The sequence below is a fragment of the Onychomys torridus genome, chromosome 16 (assembly GCF_903995425.1).
Source record: "Onychomys torridus chromosome 16, mOncTor1.1, whole genome shotgun sequence".
NCBI classification, from domain to species: Eukaryota; Metazoa; Chordata; class Mammalia; order Rodentia; family Cricetidae; genus Onychomys; species Onychomys torridus.
In genome coordinates, this window is record NC_050458.1 from 56,380,530 (window position 1) to 56,401,682 (window position 21,153).

General features: G+C 40.5%; 1 protein-coding gene across 1 annotated transcript in view; it reads left to right on the forward strand.

Annotated features, from left to right (window-relative positions):
* Positions 1 to 597: 597 nt before the first annotated feature.
* Positions 598 to 21,153, forward strand: part of Lrrk2 (leucine rich repeat kinase 2) — a 139,552-nt gene continuing 118,996 nt past the window's right edge. The window contains exons 1-6 of the mRNA XM_036207870.1: positions 598 to 1,229; positions 1,402 to 1,487; positions 7,302 to 7,411; positions 10,763 to 10,851; positions 13,839 to 13,973; positions 16,963 to 17,097. Of these exons, the coding sequence (XP_036063763.1) occupies positions 752 to 1,229; positions 1,402 to 1,487; positions 7,302 to 7,411; positions 10,763 to 10,851; positions 13,839 to 13,973; positions 16,963 to 17,097 (1,033 nt within the window). The 5' untranslated portion in view covers positions 598 to 751. The remainder of the gene's footprint in view (positions 1,230 to 1,401; positions 1,488 to 7,301; positions 7,412 to 10,762; positions 10,852 to 13,838; positions 13,974 to 16,962; positions 17,098 to 21,153) is intronic.

Sequence of the window (21,153 nt, forward strand, 5' to 3'; positions counted from 1 at the left end):
AGGCCATAGATCGTCTGTGTTCCAGCCTTGTCTACAGCACTGTTCCTGAGTTCTCTTGAAAAACTTTGGCATTTTCTTTTCTTTTTGGAATCCAAAACCTTCCTTCACACAAGTATTTTAGCACTGTGCCTTCCTGGCCCCTCCTCTCTTCCTCTTTCTCTCTCTCTCTCTCTCTCTCTCTCTCTTTCTCTCTCTCTCTCACAGGCACACACACACACACACACACACACTCCCCCTCCTATTTTTTCTATCTCCTTTCTCTCCTCCCTCTTTCCTCCCCCCTCCCTCCCCTTCTAGATAGGCTCATTTAGCCCTGGCTGGCCTTGAACTTGGTATGAGGCAAGGATGGCCTCAAATTTCTATGGTTCCTATCTTCATCTCCCAGGTGCTGGAATTATCAGTTGCCCATACTTCAGATCCCTCGTTTAACTTTAAACTTCTGGATATCAGTACTAATAACTAGTTCTGGCCAGGAATGATGTTCAAGGGCTTTTTCTCACACCTTTTATTCCACGGCTTATCCTGTGTTCCCTTAGTTCCATCCTTGAGAACAGGGAGCCGAATCAGAACTCCTGGATCCTGCCTTGCAAACCCCCAAAGAACTGAGAGGCCTTTTGGCAGCGGGAGCTTCAGATAACTAGCAAGCAAACAACTCATGCCTTCCCCGCCAGCAAAAGCCACAATAATCATCACCAAAGAGTCTAAGTAGCTGGCCGATTTTGCTTGTTCAACGCTGCATCCTTTGGGGAAAATGACTCCTCTCCCTATAGGGGGAACTCTTAAAGAAACCATTTTCCCGAAAGGGGCCAACTGGGCGGTGTCCTCTTTTCCCAACGCCCCTTCGCTATTCTTAGATCGAGGGGTGGCAGCTTTCGCTTTTCCCTCGGCGGCAGCGGCGGCGGAGTTCCCAGCGCTGCTCTGCGGCTGGGAAGGCCGGGCTGAGGCTGGGCCGGGGCAGCCACGGTCGCCGTCTGGGCGCGGCCGGAGGCCGAGGGCTGGGCCTGCAGAGGAGGCGGCGGAGCAGTACCGGGAGCAGCAACCTCCTAGGCTCGCCCGCAGTCCCCGCCGCACCATGGCCAGTGGCGGCTCGCAGGGCTGCGAGGAGGAAGAGGAGGAGGAGGCTCTGAAGAAGTTGATAGTCAGGCTGAACAATGTCCAGGAAGGCAAGCAGATCGAGACGTTGCTCCAGCTCCTGGAGGACATGCTGGTTTTTACCTACTCCGACAGAGGTAATGCCTGCAGCCCCTCCCTCTGCAAACTTTATCCCGTACTTAGGGTTGCTAATCTTGGGCACCCCACTCCTTGCCTTCAGGGAGGAAGGAGCTGGGATCCTGGGAAGGTCGAAAGGATGCTGTGGGTTGTGACTTTGTTTTCTTCCCCCACTTCCCTCTTCTTCTCCAGCCTCCAAGTTATTTGAAGGGAAAAATTTCCACGTGCCTCTGTTGATCGTCCTGGACTCCTACATGAGAGTCGCCTGTGTGCAGCAGGTAAATGGACCTTCCCTTCTGCTCTGAAGACCTTTATACAATAGGCCTTATGTCCCGAGTTCTCGAGATTAGCTCCCAGAGGGAACCCTTGTCAATTGTTAGCCTCTACTAGCAGAGGAGAAGGAACTTTATTAACTGACAGGCTCTAGACCGTGGTAGCAGCAAAATGAAAACAGTGTCTTTCTGGCAAGGTGAGTTCATTAACCTTTCAAGCTGTTCTAAACATTTTCCTAATATACAGTGTGTTTTTTAATAGGACATTGCTGTGATTAATTCCAGCAAATGGGGCGGGGATTAAGTTAACAGGAGTAATACAGTCAAGTAGACAGCAAACTTTCAAGGGTCAGATTGTTTCCATGGTTTTAAATGAGAAGAAGACGGAGTTCAAGACTTTTCCTGCAGCATACCTTGCAGTGTCCAAAGAAAGTGATGTTCCCGAATCCCCCTCTCCCGGTGTTTACATTTCTACTCTGTAGCTGTTGTCCCTCAAAACGGATACAAAAGTGTACCTTCTAGGGTCTGTGTCACAGGAAGTCCAGAAGTAGGCTAAGTAAATTAAATGTGATTTTCAAAGCGGCCCCAGATAATTAAAATGTATCTTTCAGACAAGACAGAAGTACTTCTGAAGGTGCTAACTTCCTTTGGAGTTTTGTGATTTGGGGAATTGAAATCAGTTTTGTCATCCCAATACTAAGACTTGTAGGGAACTCTGTGGAGGTGAAGTGAGAATATTCCTTCATATTTGTTCTCGTAACCAGACAGAAGTCAGGCTCATTTCGCTCCCCAGATTTCCCCTCCCCGCTCAGGTTCTCACAGTAAAGCCCGGACTGCCTGGAACTGGCCATCTCCGTGCCACATGCTCCCCCCACTGCTGTGATCACAGGGGCACGCCATCACACCAGGCTTTAGTTTTCTTGTATACAAGCCCACTTATGTCTGCAATAATGTATTTCCCCAAATGTGAATTACTTTCTATCTGGATAATGATTTCAGGTTATTACCAAACAACATCAAGAGAAAGATGGAGGCATGAGAAAGAAAGATACTGTTCTTTTTAGCACTCCGAGTCTGGAATTTACCCACGGAATATGAATCATTTTTAAGGCGCTTTCTGCTCGCCACCTACAACATCCTTCTTGCTTCATATTCAAAAGTGTCTAATTCTGGTTGCCTACACTACCAAGCACTATAATTGGTAGACTCACCCCTGTTTGGTTAAAAAACAAAACAAAACAAAACAAAACAAAACAAAACAACAACAAAAATGCTGAGGAAACTCGACCTTGCTTTTCAGTCAACAGAAGAGAGTAGCTGAGTTGAGAACCCAGGGGAGTCTGGAACTCATCCATTGTTTGATTCTTTCTCCTTTCCTCTCTTGCTCCTGTATCTGTCTGTCTCTTGCTCTTGTGTCTGTCTGTCTCTGCACCATCTCTGCCTCTCCCCTCCTCCTTTCTCTGTGCTGAAAATCAAAATCTGGGACTTGGAATGTGCTAAAGCACTGATTACTGACCTACATCCCCAAACACTCTAATTTCCTACTTGCTGTTACCCCACTTCTCCCCCCCTTGTCTGTTTCCACCCCTCCCCCTTCTCTTTTCTTCTTTATCCTCTTCTCTTCCTCCATTTCCTTTATCTCTGTCTCCCTCCCCAATTCTCTCTCTTTTGTTTGTTTGTTTTTTTATTTTTGTTTTTTTTTTTATGCTAGGAATTAAACACAGGGCTTTGCATATACTAGATAAATGCTCTACCAGTGAGCTAGCTACACACCCAACCAGGACATTCTAATTCACACTTGTCTGCATGGGCTATGATGTTATTTGCGTTGGGGCAGGGACAGCAAAGTATGTTAGAAAGGAACAGCCTTCAGTTTGGTAATATAGCAGAATAAAATCAGCATATCTGATGTTCTATTTGTAGCTATCTGTGAAGGGCTTTATGCATATTACAGTAGTAGATTCTTACTGGAATCTTACTGCCCTTGAAGAAAGCTGACCAATGTTTTTCTTTCATCTTGATTCAGTTAAGAGCGAGTAGTCCCTGGGGGAGCTTGTAAGACAGTGAGTACTCAAATCCCTTCATGACATCAAAATCTCTACCAGCTGCTGTTGAATTCATAAGATGTGTAAACTAGCAAAAGTCCAGTGGCTTGGCATGGATCCTATGAGCATGGACATCATCATTGGTCTTACTAAAGGGATGTAGAAAGGGTTCTCTCTCTACCAAGATTTTCAAGTCTATGGGAAAGTAATATTTTCTTTTAAATTTCCTCACATAATTGGTATTCACATAATTAGTGATAGTATTCTTTCCTATTTCTTGCATTCAATTAGCTAGAAGTACCAAATGAAGATATCTCCATAAATGTAAGAAGTTTGGTAAGGAGTTCTTTTCAGAAATGCATGTTAAAGTTTCTTGTGAGAGTCATCCAATGTGATATTCCAGACTCTGGAGTTTTACCTTTTTCTTTACCTGTGCTTCTCTGCAAATGCAGATCTTGGAGCGCTGCTGTCAAGCTTGCCCTGTGCATTCCTCGTCCTGTCAATCATTTTCTTCTGCTCCCCAATGTTACTTCTCTTTTTCCAAGTAGTTCCAACCTTTGAAGAAGGGTAACCAAATTAATGGAAGTGTGTCAAGTGTTCTACAACCCTTTGACTTTTCCACTTGTTTATGAAGGGATGCTTGGGTTTATAGAGCAACTTATAGAGAAAAAGCTGTATCAACCACACCTGTGCAGGGTAAGAACTTTCTCTCTGTGAAGGATAAGTTCCTAATTGAAAGATTAATGCATTGCTTGTTACCCCTGCTTTGCTGCTGGATATTTTGCTTAGTCACAGAAGCGCCACTCATGGATTGCAGGCTCAGCTGCTCGAATGGATCTTTTTGCCAAGCAGTTATTGATGCCATAGCTTTAGCAACCTGAACAAAGCAGGTTTTCTCAATGAGTCAGCCATAGACAGGTATGGACAGGAATTTAGCATCCTATAATGCATTTCCTCATTAGAAGCTCATCAGAATGCTACTTTTTTAAATGCCTGGGGAAAAGGCTTCATGGAGTTTTTAAAATCTCAGAAACAGCTGGTTTCTAAGACAGCTGGATTGTTAATGTCTGTTCTGCTTACATAGAGGAGGGTACCAACTTAAACATGGGTAAAAAAATGACTGTTAGAGATTTCTGACTTTTAAAGGAAGTTGCAATTATTTGAAGGGAAGTAGTGGCAACATGAGGCAATTCATGCTTAATTCAACAATAGTATAGTAAAGAGACTCTAGCATGAACAATGTTGTAGAGAGATGGGACTGGAGAGATCATACTGATTGTCTTTGTGAGGTGCCTTCTATCTGCTCATGCAAACATACAGACATGTGCCACTCCCCCTTAGTAAAGGAATATCAATTTTTCACCATGCCACCCATCTCTTTGTATCATATATCTTCACTCTTCTGTCCAGTTTTATCGGACTGCAGTCCCCTCCCCTGCACACAATTCCTGTCACTGGCTCCCCACTCACCTTACGGCTCATGAATTTTGAGCTATGGCTGGAGTCTTTCCTCTGCTACATTTAGTCTTCCTACATTTAGTTCTGACTCACAGTTAATCTTACTTCCAGGATTCATGTTTTTTAACATGTATCATAAATCATTATCAGACACCCTTTCATTAATTGTACATTTCATTACCTATGTGCTACCTTGATAGAAATGTTCTGTTTTGTTTCTTGATCATATCGAGTATCGTTCTTTAGCGTGTAGGAAGAATGGACGACACTTTAGGTTTACAGCAGTAGTGGGAAGGGTGGGCTGATCTCTGAGTTGGAATTGGGAGTTTGTATTTTTTTTTTTCCAGAGGGAAAGAATGACTTATTGGTGTTGGAGTCATATCTAACGGACTGTGCAGAGGCATTTTAGCATGGGGGCTGAAGAGATGACTTAGTGGTTAAGAGCACTTGCTGCTCTTTCAGAGGACCCTAGTCTGATTTCCAGCTCACATATGGTGGTTTCCAACCATATGTGTAATTCTAGTACGACCCGTACTTGTTAGTTTTTGTCAACTTGACACAAACTAGAGTCCATGACTAGAGAGGACCTCAATGGAGGAATTACCCTCATTGGACTGGCCTATGAACAAGTCTAGAGAACATTTTCTTAATTAATGATTGTGGGAGGGCCCAGTGCACTGTGAGCATTGTCTTCTCTGGGGAAGGTGGTTAAGGATTGGTTATGGATTGTATAAGACAGCAAACCAAGCAAGCCAGTCAGCAGCTTTTCTCCACAGTCTCTGATTCAGTTCCTGCCTCCAGGTTCTTACCTTGAGTTCTTGCCTCAGCTTCTCTTGATGGCAGATTGGAAGCTGTAAGTTGAAATGAACCCTTTCCTTCCCAAGTTACTTTTTAGTCAAAGTGTTTCTCAGAGCTCCAGAGACACCTGCTAGAGTATGGGAGATCTGACACCATCTCCTGGCCTTGAGGAATCAGACACAACAGTGTCATATATGCACACATGCACACAAAACGTTCAAACACATAAAGTGAACAATCTTTTAAAAAGACGTATGTAAGATGCATCAATAAACTCTCACACCGCACGTAACTGTGGAGAGTTTTAGGATATTTGGGAACTCAGAGTTCACAGTTAGACGTTGAGGGGAATGTAAGGGGCACTTTGGTGTTCTGCCTTCTATTATTGCTCCTTTTCTTTTCTTTTTTTAAATTTAATATTTTTATTTTATAATTAACTTAATTTCACATATCAGCCACTCATTCCCCTGTCCTCCCTCCTCCTACCCCCAGCCCTCCCCCCAGACACCCCCATTCCCACCTCCTCCAAGGCAAGGTCAGCCCAGCCTGGTAGACTCCGCCTAGGCAGGTCCAGTGCCCTCCTCCCTACACCAAGGCTGAGCAAAGTGTCCCAGCATTGGCCCCTTTTCTTTTTCCAGTAACAGATATAGGTTCAATCATAGGACAATACTGCTCATAAGCCTCTATTACCCAAGGCCAGTCATTTCACGTTGCCATAAAAATCTCCAGCTTCCTCCCGTTCTCCATTCTGAGCCCCTTCCTCTTCTATAATCAAATCTTGAATTCTTGGGAAAGATTATGTTAGATATTTATATGTTAAAAAGTAATAAAGTGCGAGCATATCCATTCTTGCTTAATAATTTTAGTGTACCCTTTCAAATTGTTCTTTATTTTGTTTGATTTAGATAATAAGGATATCTATTTTGTGTTTATTCAGGAATGTCATAATACTTTTGTGTTCCAGTTACATATGGTTTTAAGGCAATGTGTAGTCAAAGTACACACCTTATTTTCATTTCTCAGACAGCATTTTAGAGTTTTGTTTTATCTTAAAATGATTATTTAAAAATGATATATTGTTGGGTAGAATGCTTGCCTAGCAAGCACAGATCTTTGTGAGTTCAAGGCCAGCCTGGGCTACCACGTGAGTTCCAGGAAAGGCGCAAAGCTACACAGAGAAACCCTGTCTCCAAAACAAAACCAAAAATCAAACAAAAAATGATATACTTATCTGTTCTACTAAAAACAGAGAGACTCATAATTGGCTCATCTATGGCTATGGGGTTGGAGACATAGGTCAGTTGGTACAGTGTTTGCCTATCATATAGGAAGCCTTGGGTTTAATTATCCTTAGCATCACATAAACTGGGTGTGATGGTACATGGTTGTAATTTTGGGTGGAAAGGAGGATCAGAATATCAAAGTCATTTGTGGCTACAAAATGAGTTCAAGACTAGCTCAGGGTGTATGAAATACTATCTTGAAAAAAAAAGTAAATGTTTACCTTTCTTGCTTTCAGGTGGGTTGGTCACTTCTGTGCAAATTAATAGAAGTCTGCCCGGGGACATTGCCGAGCTTAATAGGACCCCAGGATATTGGAAATGATTGGGAGGTCCTTGGTATTCATCAGTAAGTATGACAGATGTGTGAAAATAAACATGATTGAAAAATTGTATATGACACCCTTTGCCATCCAAAACTATTCTGGTAAATTCCTTCAAAGCAGATATATTTTTCTTAAATCAATAACTAATATTTATTGAGATCTTTAAATTTAGATTTGTGAACTAGAAAACTAAAACTGATGGTAAAACATCAGGTGAGATGATTTTAATAACACACTTCTACAATTATATAAATGGTGAAGTTTGTAGATTTTTGAGAATGACTTAAGACAAAGCAAGATGAGCTTTTTCCTGTTATAGGTGGAACTGATACAATCCATGAATTCTTTAAAAGTCATGGCAGCTAAGAAGTTACTTCTGTCAGCATCCATTTCAAAGTCATGCTCCACTGTCTTCATGTGCACACTTGCATGAGTCTGTGCATACTAATCTCAGTGAAAGCAGACTGGCTTTCAAGAGGAAGAGAAAAGAGGAAATGAGTCCCTCTCAGCCCTCCGAAGCACAGTCTAGGTGACTGTTTACCAGCCATTTGGTTGAAGTCTCAACATAGTGTCTCTAATAAGACCACATTTTAAGCCATAATTAGGTAAGAATTTTTGAAGAAAAATTTGTATCTAGGAAAATCTTTTTTAAAAAGTAACTTATTTTCTGCAGATGTATAAAAATTATTCTTTGTCATTAGGTACCCTCATATCTAGGGCCACAGTTAGGAAGATGTTTTACTTCCAATGCTACATTGCTTGAGAAAAATGTTTTATCAAGAACTGAATTTTGTAATTCTTATCAGAAAATTTAAATGGGTTGGAACAGTGTGTCTGTTCCTTAGGGAGTTAGTATCAGCTTTAGTGTGTACATGTTTCTCCACTTCTGGCATGTAGGTATTGCTAGTTTTTAGTCTCTACCCTCTCAAGAGTATGGTTTGAGAAAAATAGCCATTTTCAAATTCATTTTTGAAATTCCCTGTGTCAGTTCTGTAATATTCAGTGAAGACCTACCCACAGTATACTTGTAATTATTAGTCGTTCTGATTTTAATTTCCCTTTTGTTTGTTTGAGGTTTTCTAATTTTCTCCAGGTTTAGTTAATGTACAATAATAGAGACTGCTATAAGACTCACCTCCTCCTATTCTAGAGCAAACCTACCATTTGGGGTGAATTGTGAAACTATTTCTTTGGAAAATATTGTTTATGTATTCACTCACCCATTCTCTTACTTGCCCACTCAAGTCCATCCCTCCACCTCCGTTGGCTGTCTGCACTCCTGCTCTAAGTGAGATCTGGGTCTGTGACCAAGGGAGAAACCCTGTTCTCTACACGAGAACATTTTGGGAAACATTTTGTAAGACCCTTTTTCTCTGTGGCCAAACATTTCCCCTCCGAAATTGATGAATACCAAAGAGGGAATCCTGTCTGCAGTAGTCATGTGAAGGATCGTGAGAATGTGTTTTCTGCTCTAGTTAATGGTGTGAACCTGCAAGATCAGAACCTAAAAATGAGGCAGACTAAAGTCTTATGCAATAGCCAACTTTATTGAGAGCATCAGACAGTTTATGCCCTGAGGGTCAAGAAGAGTCACGTGAGCATAATACACAATCACAAGGACAAGCCACACATGGCAAATACATGTTTTTCCATAGAGGCAAATAAACAAATAATAATAAGATCCAATTAAAATGAGTAATTTGAAATAAACTCATTCTTATCTGCTATACGCCAGAAGGGCACAAAAACACATTCCAAGAACAATTCCATGTTTTTGGAGAAACTGAGGTCACAAGACTCTTGTCCTCTTTCTCTTGGAGTTTTCTCACGAGCAATCACAATTCCCCTTGCACAACTCCATTCTTGGACTGTGTTCTAACAGAATGGAACAGGAAGTGGTAGGGCTAGAATGGGTAGGTAGAGATATCAACAGTCCTTCACCTTACTAGAACAAAGGACATGTTTTTTAAATATAGAAGAGGCTGTAGATATCACCAGCTCTGTCTTCTTCCAACAGTATAAAACCAAACACCACCAGGCAGGAAATGGTTAACAGTTAACAGTTATTATTAGTTATTTGGAACTAATAATACAGATTAAAATCTAGTGAATTTGAGAGCAGGTACTACTGAAATGAGTTCATTATCTAGTATGCAATATTACTTTATCAAAGATAGTAGCAAGCAATAATTTTAATATTGAAGTAGATCCTTAAGGTTATATATAAATGAACATCTTTATTTAGTCTTCCTGTATGTTAAGATATCAACATGTATGACATATGATTCATAAATTCTTTATGACATATCCAAGGCATCTCCTCTGGATGTGGATACTCTTTGTGGTGCTTTGTGTGTTAATGACTAAGTAGGGCCATTTAGTGGACTATAAGCAGGACTTAGCTTTTCTGTTGAGACACAGAATAATACTTTCCTCCTAAGTCTTTTCACTCTTTCCAGTGATGTGGGTCAATCCACAGGCCTTGTATCTATAGTAGGCAAGTACTCTGTCACTGTGCTACATGCAAGAATAAATGTATTGGTTTCTTCCTCTGTTTCCCTCCAACTTTACTGAGATATGGTTGATAATTAGAAAAATGTATAGATTCAATGTATTTCACTTGTTAATTTGACACAGCATGTGAAGTATTTGCCACAGTGGAGGCAAATAGTATTCCTGGTTATTTTATTTACTTATTTGTATTTGTTATGTTGGTGGAGATTGAAAGTGGGGCCTTGGGCATGCTAGGCAAGTGCCCTGCCACTGAGCTACACTCCAAGCCAGGCTGTTAATTTTATAAGCGTGGATTAAGTTTGTACCAAAGGGAAATGTATCACATGGGCTTTGCTGAACAGAACAAAATATAGGAAGTGTATAGGTGAGTGAAGAACAGTCCTTAAATATTGTTTTAGATGTTACCGAATCTCTGAGTCCAAATTTTCATTAACAAAAAATTACATTTAGGTTGGCATGATGGTGCACACCTTTAATCCTAGTACTAGAGAGGCAGAGGCAGGTGGGTCCCTATGAGTTTGTGGCTAGTCTGAACTATATTGTGAGTTTCATGCCTGCTGGGACTACAGAGTAAGAACTTGTGTCAAAAAATGCTTTTATTGATTTATTGACTTTGTATGTATGTGCATGTATGTATGTACCTGTGTATGTGTCGGGGGATGGGGGGAGAGACATGCATGCCATAGCATATATGTGGTAGTCAGAGGACAACTTGTGGACATCTGTTCTTCCTTCCATCATGTGGGCTCCGGCAATTATCCTCAGGCTGTTGGGTGTGGCAACAAGTGCTTTCCCACTGGGGAGTCTCCTTGGCTTTGCTGCATGACTTTCATTGACCCATGATTTTGTTTTTATTCTAGGCTGATTCTTAAGATGTTAACTGTTCACCATGCCAATGTGAACGTGTCAACAGTTGGACTAAAAGCCTTAGATCTCCTCCTAGATTCAGGTGAGTGGGGACTGGAAATGCTTGCTCCTCACGCTTGTCCATGTGTAAGCCAATCCCCTATGATTTCTAGAGAGTTTTTCTGTGTCTGTCTTCTCTATACCTCCTGTTCTCAGTCTCTCAGAGCACCTTTGGTCTGAATGTTGTTTGTGATCCCTCCCCTGTTCTTGTTTCCAGTTCTAGCTTCCAGAATCTGCTCCCACGATTCACACTCCTGGTAGCTTTTTCTGTATGCATCCTCTAAGTCTCTTCTGCAGGTTGGCTTTGATAAAGCACATAGCAGCAGTGTTTCTTGACTGTTTGCTAGATGTAACATGCTTTACAAGCTTTCAAAATCTATGTCACCCCAGACAGGCATTTTCCTTGTCTTTCTGGGTGAGAGACGCTGATGAGCACTGATGAGCAGAGAGGTGGCCTCAGCCACCGAGTGAGTGGTACCATCAGAGTGTGACTCCACACACCAGACTCTTGGCCTCAGGTGACTTTCTGCCAAGACTAACAGACCCAAGCTGAGATTTTGAGATGGTGTAATAGTTGTGATCCTTGCCCTGATAGATGGCTGTGATCGTCAAAGACATAATCCTGAATGACTGGGAGTTTTGTTCAATGAATGGGAGGTCATGTTGAGGTCAAGAGAATTTCATGTGGTGTGCACAGCTTCAGAGGCCTTAGAAGATAGAAGGGAGGCTGCAGTGGGAGTGTGAGACATTAGAGTCCTAATTAATCATGCTAATGAAGACTCTCAGGAGAGAGAAGGTATAAGAAAGGACCAGGGCAAAGAGGACAGCAGACAGGAGAGTCCTAAAGAGCCTTTAATTCAATCATTTAACCTTTATCCTTAGGAACTTAAATTTTTCCTTGCCTCGTTTTCATTTGTCACAATTGAGCACTCGCTCCAGTGGTCCTTCTGCAGTGGGGGGAATAGTCCATGCGCTGCCCAGGGTCAGAGCAAGTAGCTCTCCATACCTGTTGAACATTTGAAATAGGAGAAGCTGGACTTCTGTTTTATTTAATTTTTATCATTCAATTTGAATTTAAATAAACATGTGTCTAGGGCAGATGGGATAATGCATTTAGAGAAACGATTGAATGTAGTGAGAAAACGAAGAGAAACATGATGAAGCTTGCCGCAGTGGAGGTAGCAGCTAAATTCCCTTGTGGGAACTACAAATGTAAGTAACCGGTCTGAAATTGTTTGAGTGCAATTTGACGTTTTGATGAAGGGTCTCATGTTAGAGTGCAGACTGGCCTTGAACTCTCTCTGTGGTTTGTTTGGAACTCACAACCTTTCTGTCTCAGCACTCCACAGCCCAAATGCTGGGGTTACCACTGTAAACAACTCCACCTGGCTGACCTTTTAAGTCTTAATTCAGCTCAGCCTCCAATTAGCTATTGAGCACTTGGCAAAGTCACTTGGATTACTTAGCCTCTTTGTGCCTCAGTCTTTTGATTCTTGAATTGGGGTTTGGACCTATCTTGTGAGGTTGACTAAATGTGTTATAATGAAGAGAATCAACTAGTGACTGACACATGTGTATGAGAAAAACAATCACTTGAGGGTCAAGTTTAGCTTAGTAGTAGAGCCCCAGATTAGCATGTATGCTCTGAGTTTAGTCTCCAATGTCACATGCACACACACAAACCTAGTAAAAAAAATCTGTTTGTTGCTACCACCCCTATTCCATGACAGTTACTTTTGTTGACAGAATGGATATTATTTGTGCTCCACCTTACATTAGGAGGAAAGTGCTGTTGTAATGCAAGTTCATAGAGGCATTGGAGGAAGGATTTAAGAGAACAATGGCTATAGCATATCCAGGTTGAGTTAGGCATGGGCTCAGGACGTTGATATAGTACGCTTTGTAAAGGATCTGGTTTGATGTACTCATGAGTGAGAGAAGGCCTTAGAAGAGTCCAACAAGGGACTTCAAGGATCACATTTAGGTTCTAGAAATACAATGCAGGGAGTGAACTATCAATAGTTAGGTAGAAGTTGACAATAAGCAGAGCAATTAAGCAACTATTTCTGCATTCTTGGTGAGATGGGAAGAGGTCCTGAGTAGGCTAGGAAAGCTGAACTAACTTCTTCAGAGAGAGTTTTCGAGTATTTAAGAGCTAACACTTGAATGGCTTGGCTCTTGATGAAATGAGTTGGCTCACTGAAAATGGAAGAAAGAGGGAATTTGGAAGGATAATGACTGGGAAATTTCTCTTGAGTAGTTGTTAGATGATGGCTTCATTGATGCTGATCAGGAGAAAGGGTAGGGTCAGTTCAGGGCACCCACAGAATATTTAGATGATAATGGTCAAGGGGAAGACAGGAATGCATTTTAAGATTATAAGATAGGAGGTCTAGGCTTTGTGTGTGTGTGGTGTGATGTGCCAGAAATTATAAAAGTGTAGTAAAGTGTAGACGGAAACTTCTCTTTATCCTGCCTTGCCCACCAGTCTGGATGAATCTCTCCCTGGTCCTGTAGCTGCTTATATAATAATTACACAGAGGCTTATATTAATTACAAACTGTATGGCCTATGACTCACGCTTCTTGCTAGATAGCTCTCATAACTTAACTCAACCCATTTTATTAATCTGTGTGTTGCCGCATGGCTGTGATGTTACTGGTCTGCTGACATCTTGTTGCTCCTTGGGCAGCAGGTTCACATCTCTCCTGTCTCTGCCCTTCTCTCCGTATCTCTGCTTGGATTTCCCACCTGGCTGTAAAGCTTTCCTGCCATCAGCCAAAACAGCTTTATTAGTTATTCAATGGGAGCCACACATATTCACAGCAATCAGAAAGAGATCCCACTACAGTAAAGTGGTTGGGAATTTATGTCACTTGGAAAGAACTTGCTATGGATAACATTTGGGGCAATGATGTGGTCTGTCAAAAGTAAAAGTCCATAAAACATTCATAGGCCTCATGCAAACATTAATGTATCCACTGCTAAAAACATCGATTTACTTACAGAACATTGTTTTCTTCAAACTAGGTAAAATCACTTTGCTGATCCTGGAAGAAGAATGTGACGTTTTCTTGTTAATTTTTGATGCCATGCACACATATTCAGCCAATGATGAAGTCCAGAAACTTGGATGCAAGGCTTTACATGTGCTGTTTGAGAGAGGTATGTAAAAGTGTAAATTCTTTATTATGAAGTTTCATAAGAGGAATGGCCTGTACTGGGAAAAGTTGGATATATTTAATGAGACAAAATAATTGTCTACAATCATAGTATTTACAAAGCAAAATAAACTTTGCTAGACTCTTAGTTTGGTAACATTGCTTCTTCCTGTGGTGTGAATTTCACTCATAGGTTATAAATCATGTGGTTATGGTAGACTTCCTTCCATTGCATAACTGGGCTCAAGGTTCACTTTGCAAACTGGAGTATATGGGTGTTAAGAAGAAAAAAGAAAACTATGAAGTCAAGTACATGTTAAAATGGGGTTATGATTTTGAATCTTGTCAGACTTGAAATGGCTACAGGCTCTGCCTAGAGAACGGGGTGAATGCAGATTGTCCTTGAGAAACACGACAGTTTCACAGCGGGCTCAGAAACTGATAACAAGTGATTGCACACTGTTGGAGCTGGTTTGTCAAATCCTTTTACTGACTTGATGAGGAAATGGGTTGGAGAAGTGAGCAAGTTGTCTGAGGTTAGCAGTTAGTTAGCACACCATGGTTGCTACTGGTTTGGGGACCCAGCTCTTTAATGATCAGGCTTTGTAGAGGAGAGTTCACTGCCTATGAAGGGCATGAGAATTTTATGTGTCTCAGGCTGCCTTCTCTGTGTTTCATCTCGTGCCCAAGCTTTGATAAAAATTGAAAGAAAAACTTGAAATTTGTTGTCTCACAGGACCTCTACTGTGTTTCTCTTTGGGCAAGTTCTTACACATAAAAGAGACTGTCACCATGCTCTCATAAGTGCTGTATCCTTCCAGGACAGATTGGCACAGACTAATGATTGCTAAACAGGAGAATCTTAATCCAACATTCATTAATACTTAGTGTTATATTATGTTATATCATGTTATATATTTTATAAATGTAAGAAGAAAACAATTTTTGACTTTTTTTTAGGAGTATCAAGTTCCCTGAGACAGTAACCAGTTAATAGAGTTAATCTTGAAAAGTTAGTTAATAAAGGTGTTTATCAAAAATTAAAAAGACATTGTGGAAACTATACTATTAAATATAAAAGGGCTACTTTTTACATGGTATCCCATGGTATCTATCATTAATTAAACAAATCTAACCAGTTTTACATTATAAAATGTAACTGGATTTTTAAATGTTTTATTTGAAGTTCCCACCTACTAAAATGACTTCAAATGGAGCTCAACATACTCTGATTATGAAAGGATGTCAATTTTAAAAGATAATCTCACCTAAAAAAATGAATGACAGTTTTTGATCTCTCATGGAAACCATTAAGACAGAGTATTTTGTGGTTAGATTTTCCTGCCTGGCCCAGTCAGGACAAATCTCTCTTACCGGCCAGTCCCACAGTCGCTCAGACCCAACCAAGAAAGCACACAGAAACTTACATTGTTTACAAACTGTATGGCCGAGGCAGGCTTCTTGTTATCTACTTTTTCTATCTTAAATTAACCCATTTCTGCTTATCTATACTTTGCCACATGGCTTGTGGCTTACCGGTGTCTTTACATGTTGCTTCTCATGGCGGCGGCTGGCGGTGTCTCCCTCCACCCAGCCTTCCACCTCCCAGAATTCTCTTCTCTCTTGTCCCGCCTATACTTCCTGCCTGGCCACTGGCCAATCAGAACTTTATTTACACAGAGCGATATCCACAGCAGTATTTTAAAGTCTAATCACTTGCCATTTGCTACAGTTAAGAAGTTTTGAACTGTAATGTTTAACTGTGTCTCCCTTCAGCTGTCAACCTAAATCCCTAGCTTTTAAATACCAAAAACTAGGGACTGGAGAGATGTCAATTGCTGCTCATGCAGAGGACCCAGGTTCAAGTCCAGCACCTACACAGTGTTTTTTATAACTACCTGTGACTTCACATGATCTAACCATCTCTTCTGGCCTCCTTGGGTACTTGAGGCATGTGCTGTACATACTGACAAATAGGCACACACAATATAAATAAATTTTTAAAAAGTAAAATACCTCCCAAGCAGATCAAGCTATTCAATTGTTTCACTTATCCAGAGGGCCTGATCCAGCTGGGGGCTCCACAGCCTTTGGTTCATAATTCATGTGCTTCCATTCATTTGGTTATTTGTCCCTGTGCTTTTTGCAATCTTGGATTCAACAATTCACGCTCTTGCAGACCCTCCAGTCTGTGGGACCAGGATCTGTCCTTAGTGCATGAGCTGGCTGTTTGAAACCTTGGGCTTACACAGGGACACTTTGCTCAGTCTGGAAGGAGGTGACAGGACCTGCCTGTACTGAATCCACCAGGTTTAAATGAATCCCCAGGGGTGCCTTGATCCTGGAGGACATGGGAATGGAGGGGAGGGGCTGGGGGGAAGGTGGGGGTGGAGGCGGGAGGGGGGAGGACAGGGGAACCCATGGCTGATGTATAAAATTTAAAACACATAATAATAAAGGGGAAAAAAAGTAAAATACAAAACCTAGTAACAATCAGCAGGTCAGTATTATATTCATTTCTAATGAGTCATCTTCATTATCAGTTTACAAAATCATAGTAGCTCATCCCAAAGAATCATCATTATTAGCAGTAGGTAAGACTCATAGGATGTTCATCCCGATGGGCCATTGTTATCATCAACCATCAGAATCGTAGAATATTCCTTCCAGAACATCATCTTTATTGTACTTGTTAGGTTGCTGTAGACTTAAAAGAAATTGTAAATACGTCTCTTTTTTTTTCCCCCTGAGAACTACTGGGTTCCTGATAATTTCTCATTTTGGAAGATGATATAACCAGTTCAGAACAGAACTCTTTTAATGTTTCAAACTGATTTAATGTTTTAAATTCCTCTGCCTTTTGGGCAGAGACACATTTTTTATTAAGTATATTGTCTTTGTGATGCTTTGTACTTATAAATGCACTTTTCAAGAAATACAATTTTTTGTCATCTTAAAGCATGTAAATGTGTTTTCTCTCCCCTTCTGCTTAGTCTCTGAGGAACACCTGATGGAGTTTGTTGAGAGCAAAGATTACATGGTGCTGCTAACCACACTCAGCAACTTCAAAGGGGACAAGGACATTGTGTTTCATGTGCTCTCCTGCCTGCATTCCCTGGCAGTTCCTTGTGAGTACCCTCTCTGCACTTTCTGATTTGCATGTGGAGAGCTGCAATGTATCCCTTTTGCATGTGTGTGTGTATGTGTGTGTGTGTGTGTGTGTGTGTGTGTGTGTGTGTGTGTGTGTGTAGTCCTGTGGATGCTAGACTTCTTCATTCACTGATTCATTTAATTAATTTATATTTGGATTGTGTGTGTTTGTGTGTGTAGTATGAATTTTAATTGGTCTTAATAATAAAAACCCAGAGAGACTAAGGAATAAGCCACAGCCACCACCTCTTACCTCACCAACTCCTCAGCCTGAAAGAGACTGAATTCCTGTCTCCTCCCACCTTATATTCCTCTCTCTACCCAGCCATATCACTTCCTGTCTCTACCTCCCTAGTGCTGGGATTAAAAATGTATGAGATCCCAAGTGCTGGAGTTAAAGATGTATGTCACCAAACCTGGCTCTGTTTCTCTTTTGGGCTGGATCAGTCTTGTGTAGCCCAGGGTGGCCTTGAATTCACAGAAATCCACCTGCCTCTGACTCCCAAGTACTGGAATTAAAGGTGTGTACCACCACTGCCTGGCCTCTATGGCTAGTGGCTTAGCTCTACACTCTGATCTTCAAGCAAGCTTTATTTGTTAGATCATAAAAGAAATATTACCACACTTGTAGATACTAAGCTTCTTTATTCACTGATTCATTTAATTAATTCATATTTATTCAGACTATGCTGCCTCCAGTTCTAAGTTAGTGTATGGGAAGCAATAGTGGGAAGCATAAATGTGTGCCTTGCCTCTTCTGATACAGTGGGAAACACAGATATGATCCCAGGCAGGACCAGGCATCCTAAGGCAGAATTCCTGTTGTTGTGAGATCACATAGACCAAGGCCAGAGCTCTTAAAGAGTCTTGAATTCTGAGAACTTAGCCTGTAAGGAGGTGTGTAGTAGAACAGAATACAGGGAAGTGTTTAGGAGCTGGACATTAGGAACATAATATGTGGTGTTGGCTAGACCCATAGCTCAAATCAGAAATCTCCACTACATTCAGGAGGCTGCATTCAAAGTCTGCCTGGACAACTTATGATGAGCATGTCTCAAAATAAAATAGAATAGAAGAAAATAAAATAAAATGACTACTGAAGATACAGTTCATTAGTGTAAAGAATATAAACTAATACTTGGTATATAATATATATTACAAAACCATTAACACTCTGGTACAATATGAATTTTCCATACATGTATATAGTATATATATGTATTCTGTTACATATAATATACATATAATGTAGATAACAGTATACACACAATACCCATATGATGTACATGTATGGTTTTAGGTACAGCAGCTTGAGACTTCATTGCAGCAGGGTCAAAAAACAAATGCTCTTGGGAAAAATAGCCTCTTTAATATGTTCATAAAAACATAGCATACTAATGAATACTAATCCTGAAGCAGAGAGTGCCATACTTTACATTTCTCCAGCTCATCATTGCCAGCAAGACAGCTATTTTCTGCCTCGCACTTTTCCTGGGCTCTTTCATTATTCATTTATTTTGGGCCAATTGCTTTTGGAATCCATTGTCTTCCACCCACTTATGACATAATCCAGTTAAAATGTGTCGATTCATAACACAAAGGTCAAAGCAAGCAGCAGTTAACAATGAGGAATCAAGAGGCTTTAATGCCAGTTCTACAGCAAAGGCATTTTATCAGGCCACTTCTTTTCATTCTTGTGCGTTTAAAAAATATTTTGGTGTTTTTACGATTCCATTTAAACATTAAAATGTATTGTTATTAGCAAATAGTTTTAGCTATGCTAGGAGAAATCTTTGACGGAGAGATGTTTTTCTGTTTGGTGAGTAGCTAATAATACATTCAGAAACAGAAGTGTCTTCCCCCACAGGTTCACAGCAGCTTTCCCCCGTGGCTCCTTTCTTTCCTCTCTGTCTGACTCATGTCAGCCCCTTGCTCATGTACTTTGTCTTTGTATTTATCTGTCCTCCTCCAATCTGCCATCTCCAGGAAGTTCAAGATTTCTGCCTCTTTGCTGGCTGCTCCTCGAAGATAGAGGAAATAGGTCCAAGTTTATTTTCACTATTCTAATGCATGACATGATCTTGAGGCTTTTTTTCCTTGGGTGAGGAAAAGACATTGCAAAAACCATAATCAATGTCTGAACCAGGAAGTAGACCTCTGAGCTCATCTATTTGAAATATATGTGACTGATTTTAGACTTGTACAAAATCCTCAATTTTTACTTTCTTTGTCTTAAATTATGTATATAAAACATTTTTACACACATATATTTTGATCATGTTTCCACATGATCACTGGGTATATGGACAACACTTGAGGACAGGCCTCATGCCCAGTAGCATTTGGCAAACACAAAACAAATTATATACATGTAGACTCTGTGTTTTGGCATTTTTGGTCTTATTGATCATTTGCTTATTTGTTTTGATTTTTGCTTTTATTAGGATTTTTTGAAGGAGAGAAGGAACATAAAGTTGGGTGGGTAGGAAGGTAGGGAGGTTCTGGTAGGAGTTGGGAGTTGGGGAAACATGATCAAAACATATTGTGTAAACCATAAAATTGACCATAGAGCATTTTATTAATCAGTGATTGATGGATGAAGGCCCAGACTATTGCAGGTAATGCCATCCCTTGGCTGCTGGTCCTGGGTTCTATAAGAAAGCAGACTGAGTAAGCCATGATGAGCAAGCCAGTAAGCAGGACCCCACAATGGCCTGCATCAGCTCCTGCCTCCAGGTTCCATTCCTTTTTGAGTTCCTGTCCTGTCTTCCTTCGTTCATGGACTATGGTATGGAGGTATAAGTAAATAAATCCTTTTTTCTCCAACTTGCTTTTGGTCATGATGTTTAATCATAGCAATGGTATTCATAAGTAGAACAGACTGAGTGCTTCAAAGTCACTCTCTGTGCATTGTTTAATTGTAGGTCTCTGTGTTAATAACCTTCTACTACAACAAGAAGAAGCTTCTCTGATAAGTGTTGAATGAGACATTGATCTATGGGTATAGCAGTATGTCATCAGGAATCATTTTTGTTGCTATGTTTCATTGCAGGGTAATAGTATTAGGTTTGCCCTTTGGCCCATGTTTGATCTAATCTCAGATTCTTTGCCTCTTTTGCAGTGTCAGGTATAGGTTTAATCTCAAGGAGGGGGGTCTGAAATCCAATTTTTAAAAAGTGACTGGTTACTCTTGTAACATGAATATATTGTACAGATAGGCCACTACTGTAGGTTGCAGGGTTTGTAGTTAGGTGATTTTGATGGTTATCTTTCTTCTCTGGTAGCATGCAGAATGCCTTCTGGTACCATGAATGCTAGTCAGTAGAGATAAAGCTTCTAGTTAAGAACTTTCTCAACTTCTCCATGTTTGATGAAGTAAGCAAGCATTGTCTTCAGCAGTAGGACCTTACAATCAGGTTGCAGAGAGCAACTAAGAACCTTGACAACAGCCTATGATGTCTAGGGGGAATTCCATGAGACCCTCTGGTCAAGGACTCAACTATATGTAACTTATTTATGGCACTGGAGGTTTTACTTCTTGGCAATAAGATATTTAGTTGAGGCACTGTCTCACCTATTATTTGGTAATTCCATTTAGATTCTCTTCATATATATGGAAGATTCTATAGTATGTTTCCTTATGATTTTTCAAAAGGCAATTTAGTGTAAATTGTCCCTTTCTGTATTCTCTGTTTTACCTTTCTCTTCCATCTCTTCCCTACTTAACCTTCCATTTTAGTTTCTACTTTATTACTACATGACGCTATATTATATTTTTCCTTGCTTGGAGAACTAATTCTCCCCAGTAGTTCCTTTCTAGTTACCTAACTCTTATTCCAATTATAACACACATATCAAAAGCTTGAAAGTTAAAAATCTACATATAAGAGAAAACATGCAGTATTTGTCTTTTTTTGGATCTGAGTTACGTCACTCAGGATGATTTATTCTAGCTCCATCCATTTGCCTGAAACTTTCATAATTTCAGTTTCTAAAGAGCTGAATAATAATCCATTGTGTAGGTGTACTATGTT